The sequence below is a fragment of the Corvus moneduloides genome, chromosome 4 (assembly GCF_009650955.1).
Source record: "Corvus moneduloides isolate bCorMon1 chromosome 4, bCorMon1.pri, whole genome shotgun sequence".
Classification (NCBI taxonomy): Eukaryota; Metazoa; Chordata; class Aves; order Passeriformes; family Corvidae; genus Corvus; species Corvus moneduloides.
The window spans coordinates 5,844,682-5,872,162 of record NC_045479.1 but is presented as its reverse complement, the minus strand read 5'-3'; the positions used below and the strand labels follow the sequence as shown (position 1 = coordinate 5,872,162).

The window sequence follows — 27,481 nt, the reverse complement described above, 5'->3', positions numbered from 1 at the left end:
GTTTAAGGAATAATCCAGTTGTCACCCCTGTCCCATTCCCTTCAGTTACCACCTGTGTACAAACTCAGTGAGCCAACTAAGCCAGGTATAACTCATGTCCTTGCTCTCTCGGTGCAGGTATCGCCACAGGACCGTGTTTATTGTGGATTAATGCACCTGAAACCAAGCACGGCTCATCTGCAGCAGAGCAATGTGTATTTGTGTGTCCTGTTTCAGCTCAGTGGACATGGGGCTGCTAATCCTTTCTGACAGGGAGGTCATCCTTGAGAGTGGTGCCCCAGGAGGGCAGGCACTGTGGGCAGGCACGTGGAGCTGGGGAGCTGTGCCAGCCCAGGGGGTGCCCTGAGCCAGTGGCTCCTCCATCTGCAAGCAGCTCCTGGCTCCTCAGCCTTGACAGCAGCTCCTTTTCCCTCTGTCCTGCCTTCATCTTCCTTGGCTGCTGCTGGCTCTGATAAGGTCACTGCCTCTGAAGTCTGGAACCTTCTCCAGTTTTACTTCCAGGACTGCAGTGGTTCCTCTCCTCTTTGCTCTAACACTGCCTGTAGCAAGGCAAAACCCTGCAGCAGGAGCTCTAAGGTCTTGAAAGGTCCCCACCAGGACCTGGCTGGGACTGATACTGTCCCCTTAGTGTCAGGTGACATGGGTGGCAAGAAGGACAGCATCCCTAGCACGCCTGGAGCACATTTGTGGGTGCCTGCTGTGCAGGGAAGGAACAGACCTGGTGTGAGGATAAAGCCCTTTCCCATCCAACTGCTCTTTGCAGCAGCTGCCCAGGAGTCCAGGCCCGCAGTGGTGGCTGTGGGAGTGGGTGCTGTGGTGGCCCTGGAGAGGAGCCCCCAGCTCCCCGTGGCAGGCACGTGGCAGGGCACGTATGGGCACTGCTGCTTGTCAGGCAGCGAGCGAGGAGGGCCCTTGTCCTGAAGGAGGTGACATCTCGGTGTGACGAGCCACTCTGGGGGCCTGGAGGGGTGCAGGAGGCTCCCAGGGTGACCAGGGAAAGGTTCTGCCTTGCTGCTGTACTACCCTGCTGCCTTAGGGCCACCACAGCTGTGTCTGCAGCCCCTCCACCCACACCCTGTCCCCACGGGTTTCTGGGATTTGTGTGGGGCTGTGATGACCACCAAACATGCTGAAGCTGTGGCGTCTATGTAGAATATGCCATACATTTGTTTTTAATGAGATGGTATGGAACAGTTCATACAAAAAAAAAAAAAAAAAGAGAGAGAAAAATGTGTGCTGCCCACCCATTGTCTGTAAAGCTCTGTGAGAAACAGCCCGTGCCCACCAGCTGGGAATGCCAGGCTCAGGGCAGGGAACAACCATGGGCAGCTGCAATAAGCAGGGCAGAGCTGTTCCCAGGGGAAAAGTGCCTGTTTCTTAGCTGCTTCTGCAATGAAGAGAGCAGGTAAGTCTCTTTCGGTGGGTCATGCAAAACCGCTTTCCAGAGGTAACTCCACACGTAGACAAGAACCAAGGTCTCCTTGGCAGAGCTGGCGTGGCTGCAGCTCTCCAGTGAGGCTGTGCTGCTTCCCACTGTCCAGCTGCAGGTGAGGCTGGTGCAGTTCAGCTTTGGTGCCATGTCCCACCCCGGGGGTCCCGGCTGAGGACCGCCCCCAAGACCAGGAGATGCTGCTTCCAGAGCCGGGTGCTCAAAATCCCGGTGGCTCCCCCTGAGGGACAGGCAGATGGTGTCCGCTGGCCCTCCTGCTCTCCTAAAGCCAGCCCTGCCCCTCCGAGCCGCCTGTAGCCCGAGTGGCTCCGTGGGGGTCAGGCTGGGGGTGGGATGCTGGCCGTGCCGATGGCCGCGGCTTTGGTGTCCGGGGGGAGCCGCTCGGCAGCCGCTGTGCCAGGAGCCGGCCCCGCTGCTTCCCGCATCTCCTTCTGCCACAGCAGCCGGCAGCGAGCTGGGCCGGGCGGTGAAGGTGTCCCAGAAGGGTCGGTATCCACATGTCCTGCCGTGCCACCGCTCCGCCCTGCCGGGTCCCCGCCGCCCGCGGGCAGCGTCACCGCAGCAGCAGCACCAGGGGCAGCAGCAGCAGCGTCGGACACACGGAGATCCCAGCGGTGCCGCCGCAGTCCTGGGCGTTTTCCTGGGAGATGGGAGACAAGGTGTCAGCCTGCCTACTGCCAAGCCCGCCTGTCACCTTTGGAAGAGGGAGCAGTGCCTGTGGCCGAAAGGAAAGATCACCAGGGGCGAAGGAAGGGACTGGTTTGATTCCTGTTGGCCATAGCAGCCCCCATAGTGAGCCAGGAAGCCACTTGCCTCCCGGGCTCCTCGCAGGGGGTGTGTGTGCATGTGTGCTTGCTTCTGACCCCGTGCTATCCCAGCTCAAGCCCTTCCCAGGTGGGACTCAGGTGACAGTCCTCCTGCTAGGAACCCCCTTGGGATTCACAGGCCGTGTCTGGGTCCAGCCAGCAGGATGGGCACCTGAGACAGCGCACGCCAGGGTGCCAGAGGAGACACTTGTGCATTTTGGGTACAGGCATGCCCGTGGTGCCCCCAGCCGTGTGCTCTCCCTCCCTGTCTCCCCGCTCCCCGGGGTACCTCAGGGTGGAACGCGTGGCACGAGTCCGGCCGCCGCCGCAGCTTCTGGGACCGCATCCGCTCACACTTCACTGAGGCGTTATGTGCGAGGCTGTCAAGGACACCTTAAGGACAGGGCAGGCAGGCAAAGGGGGTGAATGCCACACACACCCACGGGGCCCCACGCAGGTTTGTCTGGGTGTAACTGCACGGCCCGGGAGACACAGCGGGGAGGACAAGGGAAGGGCAGGACACCCTGCTCGGGCTGGAGACCTCTGCGAGCTCTCACAGGCTGGGTCATGCTCTCCAGCCCCATGGCAATGGCAGCAGAAGCACATTTTCCACCCTGGCAAACACGGAGATGACAAGGCCTGTGGAGCCCTGCGTCCTGGCTGTGCATGGAAGGATATATTTGACCTCTTTTGCATCCATTGGGACGGGTGGGAAGACACTGCAGTCGCAGACAGCATCCGTGACGAGGAGCAGGAGGTTGCTGCTGATGATCTGCTGTGCCACAAACATCCTGCAAGGGAAGAGCAGGTGAGACAAAGCACAACTCTCCAGCTACAGTGCCAGAGCAGCAGCCCTGGCATTGCCTGAACCACAGCAAAGAATTGACAGAAAACAGAGATCATTGGAAACAGGGTGTCAGTAGGAAGCAGGAGAGACCAGTGAGCAGCTGTACACAGGGAGAAGTGCCATTGGCACTCCTTTTTGGCCTCAGAAAGCTCTGAACTGGCTCGAATCTACAACTCCATGCTTTTAGGCACAAAAGTCAAAATCAACCCAAAAACACAACCAACCAACCAAACCCAACGCAAGGCCTCCCCAGACGGGGCAGCATGTCACAGCAGATGACACCTGAGAAAGCCTGGTTTCACCCAGAGGTATGGCAATGTCTATTTAATGTATATTTACGTGTGCTTGCACAATGCAAGGGTGTCTGCATTCGGAGGTCCTGCGACGAGCAGAGTTGTGCTAAATTTCCTGTTACTTGAGAGAGAAATAGAGGATCCCAGTAATGCTGTGCGTTACACTGGTGTGATGGGACTGACCAGCTGGTGCTTGGCAGGGAGCCAGCAAGCTGTCCTGGAGCCACTGGGCACAGGGAAGGCTGGGGACATCAGGCTCAGCGTGCCTGCACTGGTGGCAGGGCTGCGAGGCTGCAGCCGGTGCATGGCTCGGTGACCCCCCATCCTGCTAACCACGGCCCAGCCAAGGGAGAGGGCTTCTGGAATAGAAATAGAGGCTTGTGGGGAAGTGCCCACTGCACTGACTGTGCTGGAGGAGTGCCCAGGCTCCCTGGTTATTCACCACCTGGCCTTGCTGCCTTCGAGCCTTCAGGGATTTCCGTGTTCCCTTTTAAAGGTGTTGAATGCCACACACACAGCTGACCATTTCATTAGTGTTCCCTGACTAATGACTGCCTTCGGAGCTTTGACAAGCAGCCCTCAACCCATGCACAAATCCAGTCACCAGGACAGAGGTGGCCCATGCAGCAATCAATCCACAAGCCAAAGTTTTTGCCCAGGATGGAGCACCCAGCCTACCCCTGCTCCACCAGGACCTTGTGGAATGTGATCAGGAACGCCTGCATGCCAGCCCCTGGCTAATGTTCCACAGAGCCTGTGGCAGGGGGTGTGTCTCTGACAAATATCTGGAGAAAAGATGCACAAGAGATGCACCTGGGAGCCAGAGGCTGTAACTACGAAGGAGCTGAGTGGGACCGGCACTGGTGAGATGCTGCCTCCAGCAGGGAAGGGTCAGTCCCAGGCCTCGTTTGTGGCAGAGATGTGTGACCCAAATAGGTCACTCAGTTCCTCTGGATCTGCCCAGAGCTTAATACACCACCTTGTTGTCATCAAATCTGCAGTCTCTTCTGAAACAATGTTTGGCAAGGCCTGGTTTTCCTAAAGTCATGCTGACTAGTGGAGGCTGTTTTTCTAACCTTTGAGTCTTTCCTGCAGTTGATCAAACACTGCAGAATAGGTAGGATTGTTTTGGGGTTTTTTTAAGAGAAATCCCAGTCAGATCTGTTTGGCCTCCTCACATTAGGAAAAGCTGGATCAGTGGAAACTCATCTTTTTGTCACCTTTCCACATGTGATTGCTGATGGCACTGTGCAACCACTGAGAACAGCCTCTTTTCACAATGACTCTCCTGTTACTTTTGAGTGTCCATTCTCTTACAGTGAAAATAGGAAATATAAAAGTGGACCCTTGTTTTCAGTTCTTTCAGTCTAACACTTCCTTTTTTTTTTTTTTCATGATCCCTGTTTTTTTTTTTTTGTTTCTGTAGAAATACATAAAAAGGGGGAAATAAAAAAAAAAGGAAAGCCAAAAGCATTGCAAAAAGGAAAACTTGCTAAGAAGAAAACTTTCACCAGAAACATGAAAAAACAGAAAAAGTTGCTTTCTGAAATCTGTGGAATGGAAAGATATATATATATATATTTTAATGTTGTTTTCTTTGTTCTCCAGCCACCTCTGCTTATTAACAGATGGTTTTAATTTTTTTTTTTTTTTGCCAAGGATCAGTACCCTGGACTCTTCATGTCTCTCTGCCCAGCATGGCTGTTTATCTCTGCAGGTGTCGTGGTGGCCGAGCCATGGGCACAGCGGCAGGTGACCCTTCTCAGGTTGCTGTCACCACCAGCAGCCCTGGGACAAGGCCCCCAGATGAAAGGGAAGCTGCAAGCCTTACTTTTGGCAGTCTCCACACTCGATGAGCCCGTTGGTCTCCTTGATGGCCGGCTCGTACACGAACACGGGGTACTCGGTGTCGCAGGGCTGCAGCGTGTCGTGCTTCTTGTGCTTGTGAGCTGCCGGGGGGGCGAGACAAGGGCACAAGTGAGGGGCACAGGAGCACACGGCAGCTGCCTGCACTGAGCTGGGAACGTTCCAGAGCGGCGGTGGACCTTGGAGGAGCAGCCCTGCGTGCCCGCTACCCCCAGCAGTGGCCGGGAGCAGGTGCCCACCGGAGAAGAAGGGGAAGGAGATGCTGCGGAGAGCAGCCAGGCAGTGATCCCTGCTCCCACTAGGTGGTGCGGGAAAACCAGCCTATGTGAGCAATGCCTTCAATGCTGCCACTCGCCTTCCCCCAGCGAGCCCGGACCCTGCCGTGCCGGAGCTGCAGCCGAGGGGCCGCAGTGGCCACAGCAGCCCAGGGACCCCCCCAGCCAGGCAGGCAGGGACATTTGGCACAGGTACGCCCCTGTGTTCAAAGGAGCGGGGGTTCCTACTGAACCAGCAGCGTTAATGAAATCCCTCCTGCCTAAGGCAGCCCTGGTTCTTGTGCTTTTTAAAACGCTGAAACCTGTGCCTGGGCTGGTCCTCTGTGCCCGTGCCAAGGCTCTGCCCCTGCGGGAACCCTGCGTGTCTGTGCCGGGGCTCTCCATCGGCTGCTGATCCCTCCTGAGCCCACTGACATTTCAGAGCGAGCTCACAGCAGGACATTTGAGGGGTTCAATACGTGTCATGTTGAGAAGAAACCACCACCAGCAAACAGATCTGGCCTGAGACCACAGGGAAACAGATGACAGCTCTCGAGGACCAGCAGAGACCCAGCTAATGAACAGCACTGGCTCCTGGAGGGAGCAGCTGCTCCATCACTCATCAGTCACACTCTGTGGGACTCCCAAACTAATTTGGGGATGAGGGGGAGCCGAACTGCCTTACTAAGCCTCCCTCAAGAAGGAAGAGCATTCTTTCTAGGAGTTCAGCAAAATCTATCTTGCCTGAAACTACTGCCTTGGGCCCTTCTGGCAATTATTTTCTGCAGTTGGAGGTAGCAAAGCCAGCTCCTGCCTCTGTAGGACACAGGGGACTGCTGCTGATGGAAATGTGAAGCTTTGTTGCTAGGGCAGAGGTGGTTGTGGCTCAGCCAGCAGCAAGTACGAGAAACGGTTTCTCCATCAGCTTTGGGCCTGAGCACAAAAGCCTCACTTTGCAGCCCCCCACCCACACAGCAGCCACAGGCAGAGCTCCTGGGGGGACCAGCAGGAAAGAGGGTCCTCCTGACGTGGAGGACACCCAGTTTATCCCTTGCAGCAGAAGCGCTGAAGATTTATAAAAAAACGCAGCAACCTGGGTTTTAATCAGCAAATGTATGGTGAGAAGGCATCGAGAGGGCATCCGTGATTGGATGGGTGATTTGCATCACTATGAAACCCTCACTGCTGAGAGCAATGGTCTCCTCTCCCTCGGCACTGCCAGAGCAGGCAGAAAGCAGCAGGCACCTCCCCGCAGAGCTTGCCGTCCAAACAATGTGGATTACATGAGAGAGAGAAAAACTGCTTGATTTTCTCTGATTTTTCTCTCCACCATGGCAATCCAGCAACACAAGACATCCATTAAGAGCCAGGAACCGCAGCCCAATCTTCCCTCTAATGCCTTGCCCAGGTGAATATGATGGGCACTCAAACCTCTCCCTGCAGTGCAGTCTCTGGTAATTGTGCTTTGTGCTTTTCTTCAGAAGTCTCAGAAGAGCAGCGCTCAGGAGGCAGCCCCCTGCTTAAATCCTCCCAGACTGTGGGACCCACCTTTCGGTGTCATGGTTAGGTTCATTTTGCACAGATTCAAAGGCACGCAGAGCCTGACTGCAGCACAGTGCCTTGTTCTGTATTCACCCTGGATTCACACTGAATTAATCAACTGAACTTGTCATTCCAGGGGCCGGCAGCACCTCTGCCACCAGCCAGGAGCTGTCTGGCTGTGCTCTGCCACCCCTCGCTGTCCCTCCCTGTGCAAACCCCACACTGCAGAAGCAGGGAAAAGCCTCTCCCATTTCTGCTGATGGAGAATGCCTCTGACTAGGACCTGCCTCAGGGACTGACAGTCCTGAGGAGATGAGATGGGATGTGCAGAAGAAGACTATGTTTCTGAGGTGAATTTCAAAGACTTCAACACTTCTGGTAGGGCACGCAGAATATCCCCGTTTGTGCTGTAAGGAGAGAGCTGCAAACACTTTCTAGCTCTGACAGCTGCAGGGCTGGTAGCTGTATTCTGACCAGGAAAGTCCCCAAACTAAGACTAAAGGAGTGTGAGAAACAGAGCAGGAGCCCTTTCTTTCAGCCTGAATTCACTGTACTTGGGGCTGGGAAAGCAGCTCCAAATCCTGAGACAGGTGGCCTGGCTATCACAGTCTGGACCAGGGACAGCCCTTCTCAGGGACATGCTTGTGGCAAGACCACACACTGGTCCCTCAGCCACAAACCACCGGAGTCCTGTTGAGCTGCCCCTGGATTTACAGCAGTGCCACTGCAGCACAGCTGTTGGCAATGGACTGTGCAGTTCTTGCTCCGAAGAATCGCTGGGATGACCACAAGGGTGACCTCATAAAGCTGGGGCAAACTGCTTGCAAGGATTTAACGTATGGCTCATGGCATGAGTGGCAAAGAGCCCTGACACACCAGGACCTCATTTTTCCCCCGTGCCTGGTAAAGAATGACATCCTTTACTAGCTCCTGTTATAGTATCATATCCTTTACTAGCTTCCTGTCATAACATCATCAAAGCAGATGGAGTTAAAGCAATATAAAATACCGTAGTGTGAAGAACGGGGCACAGGGAGGGGTGAATGAGACCATCAGCCTGGAAAATGCAGAATGGAAGTTGATCTGAGGCCTCTCAGCCTCAGCCAGGGTTGAATGAGGGCTGTCATGGTGGGCTTGGAGAACCAGGCCCCTCAAGGGGAAAGTCAATTAAGGAGACTTCATGAACCACACCCAGGACAAATGTGGCCAGCACCAAGGTGTATTTTTAAACTGGCACAAGTGCCCTGCACAGACCTTAACTCTTTTTCTGGCACAAGCTGAATGAAAAGAAGCTGCTTTAAAATCTCCCAACTCCTGCACAGAGACAAGACCTATGATAGAGATTATGCTTAAGCCTCCTGCCACTTAATTTTCTGGGAAGCAAAGCAGCTGCAGCAGTATTGAGAAGTTCAGAGAAGCCCAGTACATCATCAGCAAAAGGCTCGGGCTGAGCCTCTGCATGCACATGCTGGACATCAGAATGTTATCAGCACCCTCAGAGTCTGCTGGTCAGGGATTAGTAAACAGCCAGAGGAGCTGATAACAAATTGCAAACTTTATAGCAAAGAGTGAGTTAATTCCAGGCTGTCGTTGCTACCATCTGCACTGCCAGAAAGACTTTGTCAGACATTTGGCAACCAATCCTTCAGAGCAGCAAAGGCAGTTGCTGTGCCTCTTTATGAACCATAGAGCCCAGATTGTGAACTCTTTCCCACCAGCATAAATCATGCACCCGAGTCAGTGGATTTACTCCGGGACACGTGACAAAATCTGCCACTTAGTTACCAATATATAACATAGAATTTAACCAATTATCTTGTAAAATATCTTCTGTGTACATTACCATGCAGTAAAAAAAACTTTTATGATCTACAGAATTCTAGAAATAGTTCTTTCTAGGCTGCATGCCTTGGCTGGAGGTATTTTTGGCTTAATTAAAAGCTTTCAAACCTGCAGTGATGTCCATAAAAGCAGAAGCCCTTATAAACACAGAGAGAAATTGAGATGCTGGGAGCAGAGAAAAATCTGTGGCAGCAAACACGTCTTCTCACCACCTCTGAAAAGCAGATTTGTATGATGAGTGCAGTCTGAATACATCATGCCCATATTCCAACAGCAAGTCTCACCTTCCAGGAAAACAAGAGAACTTGGGAAGCAGAAATAGGCTCAGTGCTGCAGAGCCAGAGGTACACAGTCAGGCAAGGGAGAGCATTAGATCCCTGATCGTTAATTCCTCTGCACATAACCCGGAAAAAATGTGTGTGCTCAATTTCTCTCTCACAAAATGTCTCCTTCGCTTCATATTTTTCGCATACACCAGCCTTGGCGTGCAGTCAAGAAAATGTTAACGTCTCTGGCAAAAATCTACAGCCCCTTCTTAACAACATGTGCAATCCATTTCCTCCAGCCCCAATAGTATTCTTCCACCCTGCTACTCCCCCACACACATGGACACTCATTTTTGTCATCTGCAGACACCCTCCCTTGCTCTTCCTCTTCTCCATCCAGTAAGACACATTCCAACTGTCTCTATTTCTCCATCTCTGTCTCACACATACGTCTTGCTGGGCAGAGAGCAAATTGGCAAATACAAGCTAGATATGGAAGCAGGGAGATAGAAACACAGCCACAGTCTGGACTCTGTCTTGGAGGAATTTCTAACTCGCCTGTAGGAGAGGATTTATGAGCTACAGCATATACTTATCAGTTGAACCGCTTGAAAGTCCTTCTGCATTATCCCAGAGCTGGGCTGGGATTTATCAGAAGGAGCTAAGCCATGGGCTGTGGAAAAGAAGACTTAAATTACTTCTTAATAACTGAAGTCTACAAGACCCATATAGTTTTTCCTGCAAGAAGGCACGGGTTGGTCTTTGGTTTGGGAACAACAGCCGAAAAGAAAGGGCCAGCTGGGTGAAGGACATGCCATGGAACACGGGCCACAGGCCCAGCCAGGCCGCAGGAATGAGTGATGACGCTGTCTGTGACTGCAGTTCCTCAGGAGGCTTGTGTGTTCCTTCTTTTATCAGCTTCTCACTGACAGACCTTCAATCACCAGCTCAGCCAGCTAAATGAGCAACAGCATCTCTTCTTTGCAGACCAGGGAAATAGAGCCAGGCACTGCCTTGGCCCTGTCACGCCTTTCTGCAAGTCCCCCACGGTACAAAAGGTGGAAAAAAGTCTTTCCTAGCTTAGGAATTTCTAGTTAATTCTCTTTTTTTCACCATTAAGGGGTTCTACTTACAGTGATGGAAGACAGCCTTGGCTGGAGAAGTCCCATGACACACAGACACACAGGGACGATGGAGCCACGTGACAGTTTCACAAGATGGCAGTGACATGAAGACATGAATTTGCACACAGCAGTCATGGAGGTGATGTGGGAAAGAGATGAAGGAAGCACAAAAGGAAATGGTGATGAGCAGGACAGCAGTGACAACCCCCCTCCCTTTTTGCTCACATCTCCTCAAGCAAAGACTAAATCAGACTGCAGCCACGGACCATCCACAGCAGGAACGCCACGTCGGCCTGTTCTGCAGAATGAGCAGTCTCTCCTGCCCTGCCATGAGTACTGCACCTGCTCACCTGACTCTTCCTCCCCTATTTCTGCACTGGGACACTCCTGTTATCCTGATGTGTGTTAGTCAGCAGCCAGGGCTGCTTAGGGGACAGCTGCATCTCCTACTGCCATCTCTTTGGAGGAGGAGACTGGTACCTGGACAGCACCCACAGACCTCCTTCTCTAGAGGGGAATTTTGCTTTCAAAAAATGACTGTTTCCCCATTGTGCCAGGAAAGTTCAATGCAGAACACCCATCCCCACAGCTGGCATGGAAGGTACCACTGCCTCCACTAAAGGCACTACTAGTGATCAATAATTAGCAAGACTAATGACAGCCCCGACACGGCTGCACAGAGCACACCTGCCCGTCCCCTCTGAGCCTCCTCAGGGCCATTAACATCCCCCCTGCTTGCAGGGGCTGGGATGGGACTGCAGAGATTCCTGGGGTGCTTCCAGCAGGCAGCAGTTCAGCTGCAGGACAGGTCACTGGATTGCAGACCAGAGACACCCACCCCTCTGCTGAAGGCAGCTGCTGTGCAATACCACGTGCCATGATCTTCTCTCTTCCAGAGCAGGCCCGGTGGGTAAGTGAAGACCCCGCGCAAGTTACTGAATTCTAAGGTTTCTGTCTAGCTTCCTGGGACCTCTGCTAGGCTCTGGAGAGCGTGCTGTTCCACCCCTGCTCTGTCCTGTCCTGTAGCAGACTGGAAGGGATACTTTCCAACAGTTCTTTGCAGCTGATGGCCTCTCTCATCCCACTGCACACAGGGTAGGGGTCCTCAGGAAGAAGTGTCCCCCCTCTCCTCAGCAAATTGCCCTCAGGAAAGCAGGCAGTGTGCTCCAAGCAGCACACACCTCACACTGACCACCCTGGTGCTGTGGCATTTCATTAAGGATGAAATGGGGGTGGAAATGGGGGCAGATGGTGGGATCTGGCAGCTGGATTCCAGTGTCCGTGGAGGAAGGGGTGTGGGGCAGATGGCAGGCTCCTTGCACAAGGCCAGGCTTCCCCGTACAGTTTCTTCTGTCACCAGTGGCTGCAACACTCACGTGCTATGGGGTGGCTGGACTCTTGTGTACTCACCATCTGCCAAGTTGTCTGAGTGCCAGAAGCTACTCATGTTAAACTCCAAAAGGAAGCTGTCAAAAGAGCAAGAACAGAGGATGCTTTTTCAGCAGCCTGGAAGGATGCAGGTGTCAGGGAGATGGCCCTGTCGCCCAGCGAGTATCAGTTCTAAAATGTTTACTACAAATTTCTGGCAGTGCAAGTCTGATCTTTCTTTTAAAATTTTAAATCTTTTTTTTTCCCCCTCTCCACATGCTAGAATGTAGCTCTGTATCATGGGATCTGTGCTGTGGAAGATCTGAAGTATATCCTGTGCAAGGGCTCACCAGTGAAGGAAGAAATGAGTTTGGCAGCCCCTGAGGCTGGGAGGGGATTCAGCCACAGTAGGACTCACCTGAGGAGCAGGCATGATGGCCATCAGAAAGCCACTCTCTGGCTACTTGGAGGTAGCTACACTGAATTATTCTGTACCAATAGGCTAAAGCCCTCAGAGCTGGACCTTTACCGCATCTCCCCTTTTGCACACCCAGCAAGTTGAGCAATGGCACTTTCATCCTAATCTGGGCTTGAACTCTGATTCACCCCAGAAGTCTGAGGTGAACCCAAATGCAGAGGAGAGCCTCCCCTCTCCCCCCCCTTGCCTGGCACTCACACCTGAGCTGCTTGGCTTGCTTCCTTCAGCCTCCTCCCCCCGTGAGAGGAAGATGTGCATTCACTCATCACGGGCAAAGGAGACAGGCAAGAGGACTTGGCATCAAGGATCTGCACAGAGCCCCAGGAGACCCAAGTCCTATTTCTGACTCAGGCACTTTGTACTGAGTGACTTCAGGTAAATCCCAGACCCACTCTGGGCCTCTGCCTCTCAAAATGGCAATAGTAATAGCTTTCTGTCTCCCAGGAGCACGGTGCAGAGCTGAATGTCAGGAGAAGGCTGACAGCAGTGCCCTACGCGGGGGCTTCTGCTCCCAGCTTTCCCAGTTCTTGCCCCTCTTGGTCTAAGCCTCCCAAACACCCCCATCTTTTGGTACTCACATGAGGAAATCACTTATCAGCCACTTCACTGCAGCTAGAAAGGCATAAATTGGCTGGAGAACAAAAGAAGAAATGAGAAATACCATAAGGACCTGGTCAGAGAATTTATAATTGTTATGCAGGACCCCACATTTTAGACCAAGTCCCTCCACTGATCAGAGCTCTTGAAGACAGGCTGGAAATTCAAGGTCTGGGCATCACTGGAAAATGTTCAAAATACATCAAAAGCCAGCAGAGCTGCCTTGCTACTAATAATATCTCTTCACCCCCTCCCCATCAGGGTCAGGGAGTTTATCAGGAATGTATGAAGGACTTTGAAGACGTAATTGCTTGATGATTTCTCTCCAGCGTGGATGACCTTCAGAGCTCAGAGCAGGAGAGAAACACAGCTAAATGGGACACTACCAGTTCAGGATGCTTTTGTGTTCTGAGAGCAAGTGGTGTTTCTAGGACAGCACTGCCCAGGATTTGGTATTATCTGCCATTGATTGATTATGCTTAACCGTGCTTTCATCCAGCTTTTCCTCAAGATGGCACGACTTCTATCATCCTCTTGCTTTTCAGCTCCAAACTGGAAATCCAGCATTATCCCAGGGACAATTCATCTGCAGAGGATACTGCTGCTTCTTTTCTTCATGGTAACCACATCTAATTTTCATCTCCCCCTCTCATAATCATGCCCATGTCCTTAAACCCAAAACAGATGCAGCAGTCACAGGACACAGGATAATGTTCCATTACTGCTGACTTATCTTCAGCCAAAATAAGTCAGCAAATAGTAAAATATAGAGATGGTTGGGAATTTGACTGATTTTTATGTCTGTATATGAAAAACTGACTTTTCTTGATTTCTTCCTTTCCAAGGGTTTTGCTAAGAGGGGAAGATGAGAGATAGAGGCTGAATGCTCACCTTTTTATTCTTTTCCCAATTCACCTAATTTTTGGCAGCTCACAGTTTGTGACATTTCTTTCAGTGATCAGGAGGATATAATCAAGCAAATGTTTTCACTACAATCACCATTTATTATCTAGCCAGAGTAAGTATAGCCATTGCAAAACAGATGTTGTTAAAAGTGGTATTCTTAAAAATGCTGTTAAAAGGTAATATGTTGTTGAAAATTCTTTTACTGGAAAAAAATTATAATGTCACGCTGTAAGGAGTACTTCCAGCACTCCTTCCAGTATCAAAGGATCATAACAATAATGAACACACCCCTGATTAGGGTTGTGTCAAGTAGTTTGAAGTGGCCTAAGTGGTGAGTAGTTCCTTTGTTCTGCCTGTTTGAGGCAAGGTTAGGAAGGTGCAGTGGGATTAGATTAAGAGAGGCTGCATTTGGGTACTGGTAAAACCCTTCACTCTTTGTTTGCTCCCTGGGTTACCAGCATTCTCACTCTTTCTCTTGCTCCAGGCTCAGTCTTCCTTTCCCAATGACTGCCAGTTTTCCCCACATGCTCTGCTCCCTGAGAGTGCAACTGTCCTTCTTGAGCTGCTGAGTAAACCATGCCCTGTAAAAGCATTCCTATTCACTTCAGCTGCTGGCTGATTCCTTGGCTTTTAGGAGAACCTGCCATCGTCTAGTTCCTGTCCTTTCCCTGGTCCTTCCAATTTTCAGTGAGATCCTATATGGCAATAGAGAGCCACACTGGAAACCACCATCACTGGCCACCACTGCTTCAGGAATCTGCCTGAGGTGAGTCTGGACACTCCCATCACTTGACAGCAAACATCTCCTCAAGTCTTTTGGGGAATGTTGGAGAGGCCTAGCCCAGGGAGGGCTGCACGGTGACAGATACGTACGCTGAGCAGGGGCCGGGCGCCGCTGTGGTGGTGGTAGGGCACCTTGCACATTGCCTGGTAATCATACATGGTCACTCTGCAAGCAGAACAAAACAAGCAAGCAGTCAAAAGCAAGCAATGCAGCCGCCCATGGGACAGACACGTCAGCTTTTTCTCAAAAAATGTCATGTATGAACTGTTTCCTGTATTCAGTAAAGCAGTGACCTGCTTACATGTGTCTTTGCTGTTTGGCCAGTGCTGGATCTTGCAGAGCAAGAAATACAGGCTCTGGATTAATGTAACTGGGTCAGTACAGGAGGAAATACGTCCCTAATTTCAGACAGTGAGTAAACCAGGCTGTGAAGCAGAGGAATTACAATTGTAACTACCTCAGGTCCCCCTAGTTCCTGTTTTCAAGCCACTGAAACCCTGAACTCTCTTTTGACATCGGCTGGGGGAGTGGAGAGAGATGAACAGAGGTATTTTTAAGAGAGAGAGAAACATGGTCAGCCAGCTGCAATGCTGCATCTGTGGGGCTCTCAGACAACCACTCCACAGAAAGGCTTTCCGAGTGGCAGGAGGAACTGAAGCACTTCTGCGCCCAAAATGCCAAGAAATGCTTCCCATAACATCTTGCCCTGGAAAAGACAGAGAAGCAGCTGCTCTCTGGCCACACAGAGACTGGAAGTTTCTGTCTCTCTGTGTTTTGCAGCAGGTGGAAGAGCAAGAGATGAGGAGAAACAGTGTGTGTGGTGACGACGGCTGAGCGAGTCAGCAGAGGGGGCAGGTAGCTAAAGGAGCTCTTGTGTCTAAGCAAGAGAGTCACATGCATCATCAGCATGTGCATTTTCCCCGGCTCAAGTGCTTCTTAGAGGGACCAATATGCTCTGACCCACACACCAGCGGAGAACAAGAAGTACAGGGTGGAGATCCCCCACTTACCGCCTGAACATGCCCATGTTTAGCAGCTGGGTCATCACTGAGCCATCCACTGCACCAAAAAATTTTCCAGTCTGCAAGCACAAAAAGGGAAAAACAGAATAAGCAAAATTTTCCAAATGCCTGATGGCTCCAGCTGATCTAGTCTGTCTGGAGGCCTGCTGTACACAACCAGGGTTTTTGCAAGGAGGCAATGCCAGGCTTTGTCCTTTGGCTGGCTGGAAAGCTTGAGGAAGGACTTCCCCCATCACCAGCTGGGCATCCTGCACCATTCCTACCACGCGTGGAAATGATTTAGCCCACGTAAGTCCCTGCAGCTTGTGACAGAAAAAGGCAGACTCTCAAGCTGCAGAGACCCAGGCATGCTGAATCATTGGAAGCCTGGACTCTCCTGTGGGTTGTTGGGAATCCATGTTGTCTGGATCTGAATGCCTGAGTCTTCCATTTGAGTCTCTCTGCTACCCGTGGCCACAGTGGATTTGGAAACCTCTGCTCTCCTGCTGCCCTAGGTGAACTGGCCCACCATGCATGACTGTGACATACGGATTTATTTAGGTAGCAAATACAATTTTACAACTTGCTGCTGTGCGAGTTCTGAGCAGGCAGTAACCCAAACAACACAACACGAACTCTCCCACCCCTGTAGCTTTCATACTGTGCACTGGCATAGCTAGAACTAAGTTGCATTTGTGGGGGAAAAACAACCCCCCAGTCCCCTTGCATGCCTCAACTAAAGGTGGAGCTTGTGGCCCTCTGGTCCCATGAACGCCTCAGAGTGAATAACCTCAAATATGGACCCGATCTCAAATCTGGTAACTGCTGCTTTAAACATTTCCTCAAACAAACAATTCTGGCCTTCCTGATTACTAAACCATGACAAATGTATTGCAAAAACACTTCAAACCTGTCAAGTCCACTGCTTTGTTCACAGGCAAGTAAATGAAATGTTTGTAAATAATAGAAGTGCAGATATGAGCTGTCCTCTCTCTGTTTCCTGGCTCATGGGTCCTGACAGAGTAAATAGCTCCCATGCGTTGTGGAAGCATTCCCATAGTCTGGGATGTTTTGCTTATCCACTGATGGGCTAGCAGTCATTTAGCACGTATTAGCACATGACAGATGACTTCATTTATTTGAGTGGGACATTTTCACAAGCAAAGCCCGAACCTTAGGCAGATTTACCTAAGATCGCATGGTAATCATCTAACAGTAGTGTTACATGGTTATGAGCCTTTTCCCAAAAGGCTTTAGAAGTCATTTCACTGTATTTCACATACATTGTTGTGTATCAATCACCCAAATTGATACTCAACTCCGCTTTGAGCATTTAGGCTGTAATTGTTTCAGGCAATCCAATGTGCCTGAGCAAGCACTAACTTTTTTCACCTCCCTCGCTCTTTCAATCTGATTAGGGTGGTGAAGAGGCCAGCTGCTTCCATTTAATACCAGTCTGCAAACCCAGCAGGAGCCAGAGCAGTGGGATTTAACACAGTGAAAGCTGCAGACAGTGGGGCAAGGAGAGGGGGTTTGTAAATGAGGCCCATCCTGTCAAGAGATGCTGATGTCTGACCGAATTTCTCCATGTAGGACATCATCTGTATAGGTGTAAGAATGAGGAGCTATTAGTGTGCGTATGGCTGAGGGAGTGTGCTCAGAAAGGCATCAGCAAACTGGCCTCTAACACCAAACCAGACATTCAGAGCTTGCTGCTGTTTCAGGTGCCCTGTGCAGGCAGTAACACAGAAAAGCATCACCCGGCAGAAACGCAACGTTTTGTAAAGCAGCTCTCACTACACCCCGCTTCCTCCAGTGACTGCTGCTCTCCCAGGCAGCCCTCTGCTGGGTTTCTCCTGACTCCCATCTCTGGACAAGTTTCCACAGGCCCTTGCCCTCTCAGAGGCTCACGGCACGCAGCTCTGCTCTGCCATCCCCGCGGCACACGCTGTGCCACACCCCCTGCAGCTGAGCGCACATGTGCGGGCTGTGCACAGGAAGGAGACGCAACCCAGGCACACGTGTGACTCAAAAGCTACATCACTGCTCACATGCATCCGTGCTTTGCTGGCTTATTGAGCAATTTACACTTTTGGTACACTCAGAAGCTGTGGACAAGCAGGATCTGCCAAAGTGCCCAGCTTTGTGGGCAGGCAGGCAGCCTCTTGTTGCGTGGCTCAAACAGAGCCAGCCCTTGCTTCTCCACAAGCTCTGAGCTCTGGTGGCATCTTGACCTTTTAGCTGCCTCCCTGCAGCCTGCCCGGAGTCCCACCTGGGCAGAGCTTGCAGATGTACTCTGCAAAATGCCTCAGGCAGAAGGCAGCAATCCTAGAAAAAGAGGTTTAGTGATCGAGGGAACATCTGGATGCAGCAGGCGGAGGGAGCTCAAGGCCTGTGATCCACAGCTGTGCCTACGACTGGCAGCGAGAGGCAGCTAAAAACTCAGGGGTGGTTGTGGGGCCACAACGAACGTGGCAGAAAACGCAGAGCAGCCCTCCCAGCAGCACAGCCTGACTCTGCCTCTTATTTTCCCTTCCTCCCCAGCCCAAGAACATCTAGTCCTCACTCACTCCCTTCTCCTGCATTTTAACTCTTTGCTCCCTCTGGGATGAGACTGGATGGGGAGATTAGCTCGAATTAAGAGATTACCCGTTCTTTCCCAAGTAATCCTGCAGGGAGCTTCCAACTTGTCACTCATTAAAATCCTGAGTTCCTTTTCCATGGTGGTTTCCAACTGTCAATAAGCTTCCTGCTGCCTTCATACAGAGGTTATTAGAGCCAATCCCCCATCCTGGTCCCCCATGCCAAGGGCAGAGGAGAGCACAGCCGGAGCTACGCTGTCCTCGCCCTGTTCTTGCAGGAAGCTGCTCTGATTTCCAGTGTGGTCACCCAGGCAGCAGGCAGCTCTGGCAGGCAGAAAAGCCAAAATACCCACAAAAATCCAGGTATGGGATTTTTTTTTTTTTTGGCATTATGTTAAAGGATGACTTGAGGGAAGAGGATGGGGCAGGGAAGGCCACATAGCAGCAAGTGATCCCATGCAGCAATACCCAGGTGGCAAAGCTGTGAAACCCAGGATATTGATTTAATGCTGCTGTTTTGAATTCCCTGTAGGGTTTAACAGTGTGGACACTCATGGTGCCATCAGGAAATAAAAACAGTAACTGCAATAGGATAAAGAAATCAGAAAGAAAAGCAGTGGTGAACTTTCTGAGGTCAGGGAAGGTAAAAGCTGGAGGAGGACAGCTCTGGTGCTTGCCAAAATGCCTGATCTTGGAGGCATGTGGATAATGTTTATAATTTACCCAAATCCACTATAATGCCATGTTTCTGTTAGTCAGATCTTTCAGACATGAACTTTGGAAAAACCTATTTTCCATAAGATGCAGGAAAAAATACAGAGGCAGAACCCAGGAGGGCAGTGCTGAGGACACACAGGAGACAGAGTAGCTAAAGGGTGTAGTTGTCTCCACTGATGGACACACGTCATAGGACTCAGTAGAGCATCTTTGAAAATGCCATGGGGGTCAGAGGAGAAAACAGCAATTCCTAAGACCACCAGCCCACCCCAAACACGCAGTAGGACCTGGCCTCCCAGAGGAGGGAGCCAATACAACTTTTACAGCATTTCTCCTCCTTATTTTTCAAGCTCTATTTGCTTTTTTGTTTTTTGGCACACCACTTCACTGAAGGGACACCTCTACCAGACCATTCAGTGTGCTGGGTGGGGCACTTTTCACTTTTCCACACAAAAGAGGTTGGTTATTGCTTGCAATAAGCCCCCCTTGGCATCTGTATCCCCCCTGGCGCCTCTGTTTTGCCAATTGGCTTTGCTCTGTGACTCTCAAGAGTTCTTATCTTGGCCTCTCTGAACTCACTGTGCAGTGCCTGCAGAATGCACAGTCTCACCTTTTCTTTTGCCAGCCCATTCTGAATATGCTAACCAACCCAAGTCCAGGTGGGAAACCATGGGACTCATACAGCTGATGTTTTCCATCTAAATAACCATCTAAAAATTCTTCTTTCTTTTCTGTCCCAGCTACTTTGAGATCAATGTCACTACTTCATGCTTCATCGTTTCACCAGCTTCTTGTAAGGGACTCTGTTCAAGGCTGAGGAGAACTGAAATTCAGTAGGTTATCTAGCCTCCCTTATCTCCTGATTTTGTCACACTTTCAAAGAACTTAGCTGGTAAGTGTTCTTCCTTCTGGAAGCTGTGCTGCTTGTGCCAATCACATCCACCAGGAGTTCTGTTACCTTAAGTTCCATTTCAATCTGTTTGTCACATCTTGAAGAAAGTAATTTCTGGGATTGGATCTGCTGCCTTTTGGAAATACCCAAACTGCATTTGTTAACTCCAGTACAATGGCAATTTTAATGAAACTCCACAATTCTGTCAGTAACAAAACCCCTTTGTTTCCCATTTCTTGTCTAAGCCCACTCTTACTATTGACTTATTGCTCTGTAGTTTATGAGACTGTTCCCATTCATCACTTTCTGACGCCCAGAACTGTGGGGTTTAATTATTTTGAAACAAGTAGCTCTGTGGTGAATTTATCAGAGAACAGAAAAGTGTAGCTCAACTGTGCAGTGGCTGCTAGTGTTGACTCTACCCAGCTGCACAGGATGTCACATCAAACTTGCACCCCTTCAGCTCCCTAGAAATGGCTGTGGAACCACACACCTTGTTTTTATTTCTGTTCTGAGCCTTTTCCCTTGCTCCTTTCACCTCTGCAAGTCCAGTAAACCCTCCAGTTCTTTAGGCGTGTTCCTGTTTCCAATTTGCTTAAATTCTTTTGTCTGTTTTTCACCTTTAGCATTTTGCTCTTACTATCCCCTCAGTTTCCTTTCCTGAAGAACACCCACTTTGGCTTCAGAAACACTCAAAAGTGCTGCTCCCTTCCCTTCCCTTCCCTTCCCTTCCCTTCCCTTCCCTTCCCTTCCCTTCCCTTCCCTTCCCTTCCCTTCCCTTCCCTTCCCTTCCCTTCCCTTCCCTTCCCTTCCCTTCCCTTCCCTTCCCTTCCCTTCCCTTCCCTTCCCTTCCCTTCCCATGCCTGCCTTCTGGGACTGTCTCAGATCATCTTTCAATAGCATCTGTGCCAAGGGAAAGGAGTCTAATTTCCTTTCTTCTGATCAAAAGATATTTTGACTAGTTCCTTCCTTATCACTGCAAACTCCTTCCTCACCTAGGATGTGCTGTCACTCTGCTGGGAGCCTTCCCCCTCACTGCACAGTTGAATTTAATTACACCACAGCCACCCTCATTGCACAATTGAACTTCATTTGTTTTAAGCTGCTCTGGTGGGTTATTCAGGAACAAGCAGACCCCACTCTCCTCCTTCTCTTAGGCTCTCTTACCTCTTCAGGTATTTTGGAAACAAGTATAAAGCCGTTGTTGTCAATGAGGAAGCAGTTCAGAATCTGTAGAGATGAAAGAGAAGCGATATTAAAGATGGCTTTTTCCCTGTTTGTGTTCAGGATGCAGCAGTGTGGGTTTGTGATGATGGCAACAGCCTCAGCATTTCCATGCCAAGCCCCACAGCTCGGCTACCACGAGTTTTACACAATTCTTTTCCCTTTCTGCCTCCACTTTGAGGCATTGAGTTCCTGAGCTGTGACAGAGATTGTCTCTTGCCAGGGCTCTGTGCAGGCCTAGCAGGCTGTGAGCCACACTTCAGGCAAGGCATCCTTCAGGAAGAGAAAGGATATCTGGAGTGCTCTTCTCTTTAATAATATGGTATCTAATGCTTTCCATCTTCAGATTTCAGAGTTTTATAACCACTCATGAAATAACCCTCTCCCCACCACTGAGTATCAGCACTGATCTTATTTTTACTTTGCAAAGCAGGAAATGGAGGCACAGAATTTAGATGAAAACCTGCAGGTCTTGCAGGGAAAAACTAGGAGGCAGAGAAAATCCTGCATGAACACACAACAAAAAATCTCCGGTGATCTCACTTTTCAGGGCAGAGGAGCTCCTGTCCCAAATATTCTTGAGAACAAGGCTGAAGCAGTGGCATAAACACAAAGAGAGGTGCCCAGCATGCATGTCATGCTGACAGCCACTTTTTTTGGGAAGAGCTGGGATGCCAGGGAGACAGACTTAAAGGAGATGGACTTTCCTCAGAGTCACTGGCTGGAATCCCAATGTCTCTGCCCTGGCCCTGCTGTGGGGAAGACCTAAACTGCAGACTTGTCTCATTAGTATGAGGTCCTGCCCCAGCTGTGCAACCTCTTATGAGGAGACAACAGGCAATACCTTTTTGGGGAGACCGAGATCTCCACAGAGCAGGTGGTCAATCACACCCATCACAGGTACAGACAAGAAACCGAGGCAACTTACATCATCCTGACAGCTGAGTGGACAGGCACCGTCCAAGGCACTGCACTGGGAAGGAAAAGCAGAGAATTAACCATGGCATTGAGGAAACTTCCCAGTCTGACCATGTGTGAGCTGCTCTGGCAGTCCCACTCCCACCACCAGAGGCTTTCACTGCTGGGACTGAGGCAGCAGCAGCTCCAGTGACCCCACGGGTCCCCTCCTGACTCCCCATACACCCCACCCTCACACCCAGACAAGTTTTCCTTACTGGTTCAACTCCATGTTTCCCACAGCAGAGTCTCAGAGATCCAGAACCTTACAGCAATTTATTCGTGGTGCAGCAACACAGGAAGAGCTCAAGCTGGTGCCTCTGAGGAGGGGCCCTGAACAAAGGAAACTGGGCTTTTATACCCTCACAGTCTATGCGTGTGATTGTCCGGGGTCGTCCTGGTGAGACATCTGCTCCTGCTGTGCCTCCAGGTGGCTGGACACCTGGCTGTCCCACATGTCCCTGTGGTGCCCTTTGTTGTGCAAAGGGTCAGTGCCAGTTCAGGGCTTCTTGCCTGGGGCTCCCAGAGCTCAACCTGCAGCTGCACCCTGAGCTACCTGCACGGGGTGTATCCCTCAACACATGGCATGAGCTCATCTTACTGTCTCGCCCTTGGGACTGCTGGGCTAAAGGATTCCATACCAGTATCCCAGACAGCTCTGCAATTCAGCTGGCATTTCCACCAGGACAAGCTCGACAGCATGCACAGGTACCCAAGCCAGCCACTCGAACTCCTGCCTCTACGAGCAACATCCCCTTTCCTGAGGGCTCAGATCCTGCACCTGCCTCCCCGACATGCTCCCAGCAGGACCTGTGCACTCCAAGCAGAGGTGGCACTTGTAAAGAAAGGGCGAAAGCAAAGGTTACTGTGCACCAGGGAGAAACCAGCATGCATTTCAGCATCTGTCAGTATCCAGACTCAGAACATAGCATGGTATTTTAGATCAGGGTTCTTCTCAGGCAGGGATTTTTTTGTTGTTGTTGCTGTTGGTTTCTTTATTCTCCAGACAGCTAATGATAAAATAGGATGTGAATGGTGCACATGTAGCCCAAGGCACCATCCATTTGCTTCATTTAGAATTTCTGCGTACTGGACTTGACATGTGTTTCACAACCCTGAACGGGGTGGGGACACGAGGGGTTAAGTGGTGAGTAACAAAGCCCTTCAGGTGCTTATTGATTTCATAATTGTTCAGAGTTTGCTGCATGTGTCTGTCTCTTTGTGTTATTTTTTAATTCTATTTTCTCCAGCAGCAGAGGGAAGAAAGCTGACACGGTGTGGCCATTTCTGTGCATGGAGTCCCCCTCCTGCCAGAGGTTTTCTGGGGTCAGGAAGGACACTGGCAGAGCACACAGCCTGTCTGCTCTCAGCCAGCTACCCACTATTTTCTCAAAACCCTTAGACATAAAACCCAACCCCCTTTCTGGGTGATTCTCAGTAACAAGAGGTAAATTGGCCATTCCAGACCACAACAAGATCGCAACTTTCAGTTAGAATTTGTTTCTGCTCTTGAGTTTTGCAGAACAAAACCAGTTTTCTGTCCCTCTGTTTAACTTCAGAGGAGGTTTAGAGATGCCTGAGTTTGTTTCAAGTCCCATGGCTTTGCAATATCACATGTTCACACTCTGAATCCAGCTGGCTTTTTGAGACTCTAGGGATGATAGCTTAAAAACATTCCTTTATCCACAGTTGCAAGCATCATCTCACCCCTGCCTCACCACAAAACAGCACATGGTTGTTTTGTTTCCCCGGATATATTCCTAGAGGTGGCCTTGCACTTCACCCTGGCAGGTTCCTTCCTTTGGTCAGCAGAGGAACATGATCACAACAAACCACAGTTATGGCCTTGGGGAATAACAAATACAGAGCCCAGGGTTCAGATACCAGAACAGAAACCCAGGTGAACCACAGTGGTTCTCCACAAGAAGGGCTGGTGTCTCACACATCCTCCTCAGCAGTCTGAGGGCTGAGTCTCACTGCCACTGCACTTCCAGACCTGGAGAAGTTCCAACAGTGCCTGGGGCTGGACTGGCCATACAGCAGCAGCACCACAGCAAGGACCCTGGTTTGAGAGCACGGGCAGCCTGCAGGGAGCCCCTGAGATGGGGGCAGAACTGAGCCTGTGCTCCCTGGTTGCTCTGAGACCACATCTGCTGCTTCATGGGCACAGCTCCCTCCTCAGAGACCAGCCTACCTCACAGCATCCTCCTGCTGTTGGTCAGGTCTCTGTGACCCAGAGCACTTTGAGCTTTGCCAAAGACACTTAATTACTGTGAAGACAAACACAGCCTATGACAGGTTTGGACCCTCTCCAGTGACTACAGACAAGGGACAGTGCCTATAATATGCTGGCACACAAATGACACAATTAGGAAGCCAAGCTGCAGCGAGGCATGCCAGGATGCCTCCCTGTCCCCAGCTTTTGTCTACTTACATCACTGTCATTGGGCTGAGAGGCACAGCGTGGACATCCAGAGCAGCACAGCATCAGTGAAGCAGGAGAGAGAGAGAAAACAAAATCTGTTAGTCATTCCTCTGTCAAACGGCGGTCACATCCTGGGACACCACACCAGCACCTACCAGGGCCATGGCTCGCAGCCACTTGGCACACAGGCCTCCTTCACCTGCTTTAATAAGGCTTCCCAGCTTCACCTAACACCCATGAGGGCTTGCTTGTGTGAGAACTTTCTGCGTATGGCCCTCAGCAGGTTTTTAAAACCAATCTCTCTGCTGCTGTTTCAGGATGAGCTCATGTGCTTTGCAGAAATCCTTTTAGCTCAGGTTATGTTTATGTGATCTCCCACCTGTGAGGATGCTCCTGCCTCCACAGAGCAGCTTCCTGCCCTCCCATCTTCTCTGTCACCCCCGTCTGATGAGTTCCCTCTCCTGACAGCAGAGAGCCACTTCTGCTGTGGGCTGCTACAGTCCTGTCACTCTCACCCTTCCACAAGACCTCCCTGAATGCAAAGCCTGGGGAGAAAGCCCCTGGGTGGTAAGGGAAAAGTGTTTCATTTTTCTTGCTCCTCAGACTGGGGGAGTTGTTTTAATTATTCCACTTCTCTCAGTCCAGAAGAGTATCTAATATTAGGACAACACCAAATGCTTATCCCTGGGGCAAATAATTTTTATTTTGGCAAGCTGGTAGTGTTTTGTTATCATTATCAAGATGATAAGAGAAGGCAGTTGATATTTTTTGCTGTGTGCCCAAAATCACAGATTTCCATGAGGTTTCTGAAAGGCTGAATGAGCACAAGCATATTTCCACAATTAAATGTGTCATATGCAGCAGAGCTAATGCCAGGCCAGGATGCTGACACTGTCACCACGGCATTTGCAGAACAGACTCACGGCTCACACGGCATTAGTGCCGTCAAAGGATTACAGAAATGTGTGACTTCAAACTAATCTACTTCATAAATCTTTTAATATGAATTTCACAAGAGCCCTCATTAAAATGCCTTCATATGTGATGTAACATAGTATCGACCTTGCTGATGAAGAGCATTAAATTGTCTCTCTACATGCTTGCTGATGCTCCTACCTGTTGCATGGCCATCCAAAACTTGCGTTGGAGCAAATCCAGCTTGATTTGCACACCCACCGCTGCAGAAAACAAAAAGAGGGGAGGATCAAAAGAGGAGCATGAAAGACAAATACAAATCAGGAAAATAGGAGTAAGTATTTGCCCAAGGTGATGGGATGGAAATCACAATTGCAACCTGCTTCCAAATGTGAATGATAAGCGCTGAGTCAGACTGCCAAGTGAGAGTCAGAGGGTTAGCAAGGGAGAGGGAAAGGGGACACTGACTGTACTGAGGTACTGAGATTTTCCCTCACACTAAACACTATGAAGCTACAAACAAATTAACAAACAAACAAACAAACAAATCCCCCAAAAGCCCTCCAATGTGGCATGGGCTTTTGCCTTTGTCTTTTTCAGATTTTGCCTGGCCAGAATGGATGTTTGTGATCGCCCCAGCCTCAACTCCTATACCACGCAGCATCAGTCAGAAATAAAGTAGGCCAGTGAGGAAGGGATTAATTTGAAAACCCACCTGTCTCAAGGGGGAACCACAGAGATTTAGATTTTTCCTAAGCCACTACAAAAGCACAGAATTATGAATGCCACTTGACAGAAAGTGTCGATTATGAATAGTGATTTGTTACCTGGTCCCAGCCTAGTGCACGGTGAGCTAAGCAGCACTCTGTGTGTGTGTGTTTCCTAATGAAGTGTGTCCTAATTTCGTGGCTTAATTTCTCTTCTATTCCCAGCATCATGCTCCTGAATTAAGGCATAGCTCCAGAGGAGAAGGAACAGTGCAGGGTCTCCCTGACAGGACAACCTGGCTGTCCCTGGGTAGGCTGCCTATGAGCATGCACAATAACCAGTGCAGTCGTGCATAGCCTGGCACGGTGATGGGGAACAACTGGGCTGTGTGTCAACTAGTTGAATCCAAGAGCTCTGGAGGAATTACACCCTCAAGCAGGACCTTGAAATAGAATATAAAGTGCAAGGGGAGGGTGAAAAAGAAATACAGGGAGGGAGATCTGTAGCCTTTTTTCACAACCACCAATATCAGGCGGATGAAATGTTGCTGTTTCTACAGATTTCCTCTGAATTAGAAGGAGCGTCAAAGGGGGGAACAGATCCTTTAAATGTGAATCATGCCGTGTGGGTGCTTTTAAGCTAACGGTATGATATGATGCTCTAATTCAGATGGGTATGAATTAAAACTGGAGTATGCAATGGTGTATTTTCTTGCTGCATGTACAGAGACCCTGGCACCTGGCATCGGCTCTGCCTTTTACACCAGTGTCCTTGCCACATTCCTGCTGCAGGTACATCTTACAAATCCCATGTATCAGAGGCACATTTCTTTTCCAGCTCTCCTGCTGTAAACTGAATTTGCCTGTCTGAGGGGGAAAGGAATGATCCTGTGGAGCTACATTGCCCTAAGCCTCGCAGAGCACAAACCAGACAAGACAAAGAATGCAAACAAAGGAGGAAGGACAGGGCTGAGTCTGGCCTGGGCGAGATTCCTGTACTTCAGCAGGGCTATGGCAGGCATGGTTTGGCTTGGTGCCCCTGCTGACAAACCGGCACTCCGTGACAGAAGGCAAGCGGTGCTGTTGCTGCTGAGTCCCATGAGGCCCACGCACCCGATTTGGTACGGCGCTTTAAATAAATTCATCCTTCCAAACCATCTCAAGAAAGAGTCATTCCCTTTATCACAGCAGATCACATCAATGGGACTGAGCATTACCCAGGACATATAGTTTTCATGAGACTTGAAGAGGAGTCAATACCTACATAACTAACCTTGCAATGCACTTACTCAGTGGCTCATGTTTTTGCCAGTGGGAACACTTGGCCTCAAATTGTTCTTCAGAGAGATCTTAGCCCCTGGTTGTAAATCCTTGCTTCTGCCCAGGAGGCATAAGTAGCACATACCCAGCCTGGACAGAGCTGCCTGCAACGTGACGAGGAAGAAAACCTGGAGGGCTGCACTGGTGGCCAGTGGCAGGGACAAAAGGTGGAAGCTACTGGTAAGAACTGTAAGAAACTTTCAGACATTCAGGTGACCTGAGTAAGACATGGGAGGTGAGGAGAAGCAGGCCACAATCAACCCCCCCAGTGCTAGTAACAGTCATCTGGGCGTCTTCACACTGCTGGTGAGGTCAAGG

At 50.3% G+C, this 27,481-nt stretch overlaps 1 protein-coding gene across 3 annotated transcripts in view; it reads right to left on the bottom strand.

Annotated features, from left to right (window-relative positions):
• Positions 1 to 1,164: 1,164 nt before the first annotated feature.
• The window catches only part of CACNA2D4 (calcium voltage-gated channel auxiliary subunit alpha2delta 4), a 122,043-nt gene continuing 95,726 nt past the window's right edge, over positions 1,165 to 27,481 (bottom strand). The window contains exons 28-40 of one of the 3 annotated variants that reach the window (XM_032106004.1): positions 25,338 to 25,399; positions 24,231 to 24,245; positions 21,768 to 21,812; positions 20,783 to 20,845; positions 15,434 to 15,504; positions 14,513 to 14,588; positions 12,715 to 12,767; positions 11,701 to 11,756; positions 10,300 to 10,320; positions 5,228 to 5,345; positions 2,935 to 3,047; positions 2,546 to 2,628; positions 1,165 to 2,090 (exon numbers count right to left, since the gene is read on the bottom strand). In XM_032106004.1, coding sequence (XP_031961895.1) covers positions 2,004 to 2,090; positions 2,546 to 2,628; positions 2,935 to 3,047; positions 5,228 to 5,345; positions 10,300 to 10,320; positions 11,701 to 11,756; positions 12,715 to 12,767; positions 14,513 to 14,588; positions 15,434 to 15,504; positions 20,783 to 20,845; positions 21,768 to 21,812; positions 24,231 to 24,245; positions 25,338 to 25,399 — 863 coding nt within the window. In that variant the 3' untranslated portion in view covers positions 1,165 to 2,003. The remainder of the gene's footprint in view (positions 2,091 to 2,545; positions 2,629 to 2,934; positions 3,048 to 5,227; positions 5,346 to 10,299; positions 10,321 to 11,700; positions 11,757 to 12,714; positions 12,768 to 14,512; positions 14,589 to 15,433; positions 15,505 to 20,782; positions 20,846 to 21,767; positions 21,813 to 24,230; positions 24,246 to 25,337; positions 25,400 to 27,481) is intronic. The other 2 variants (XM_032106002.1, XM_032106003.1) reach the window with 2 other exon arrangements.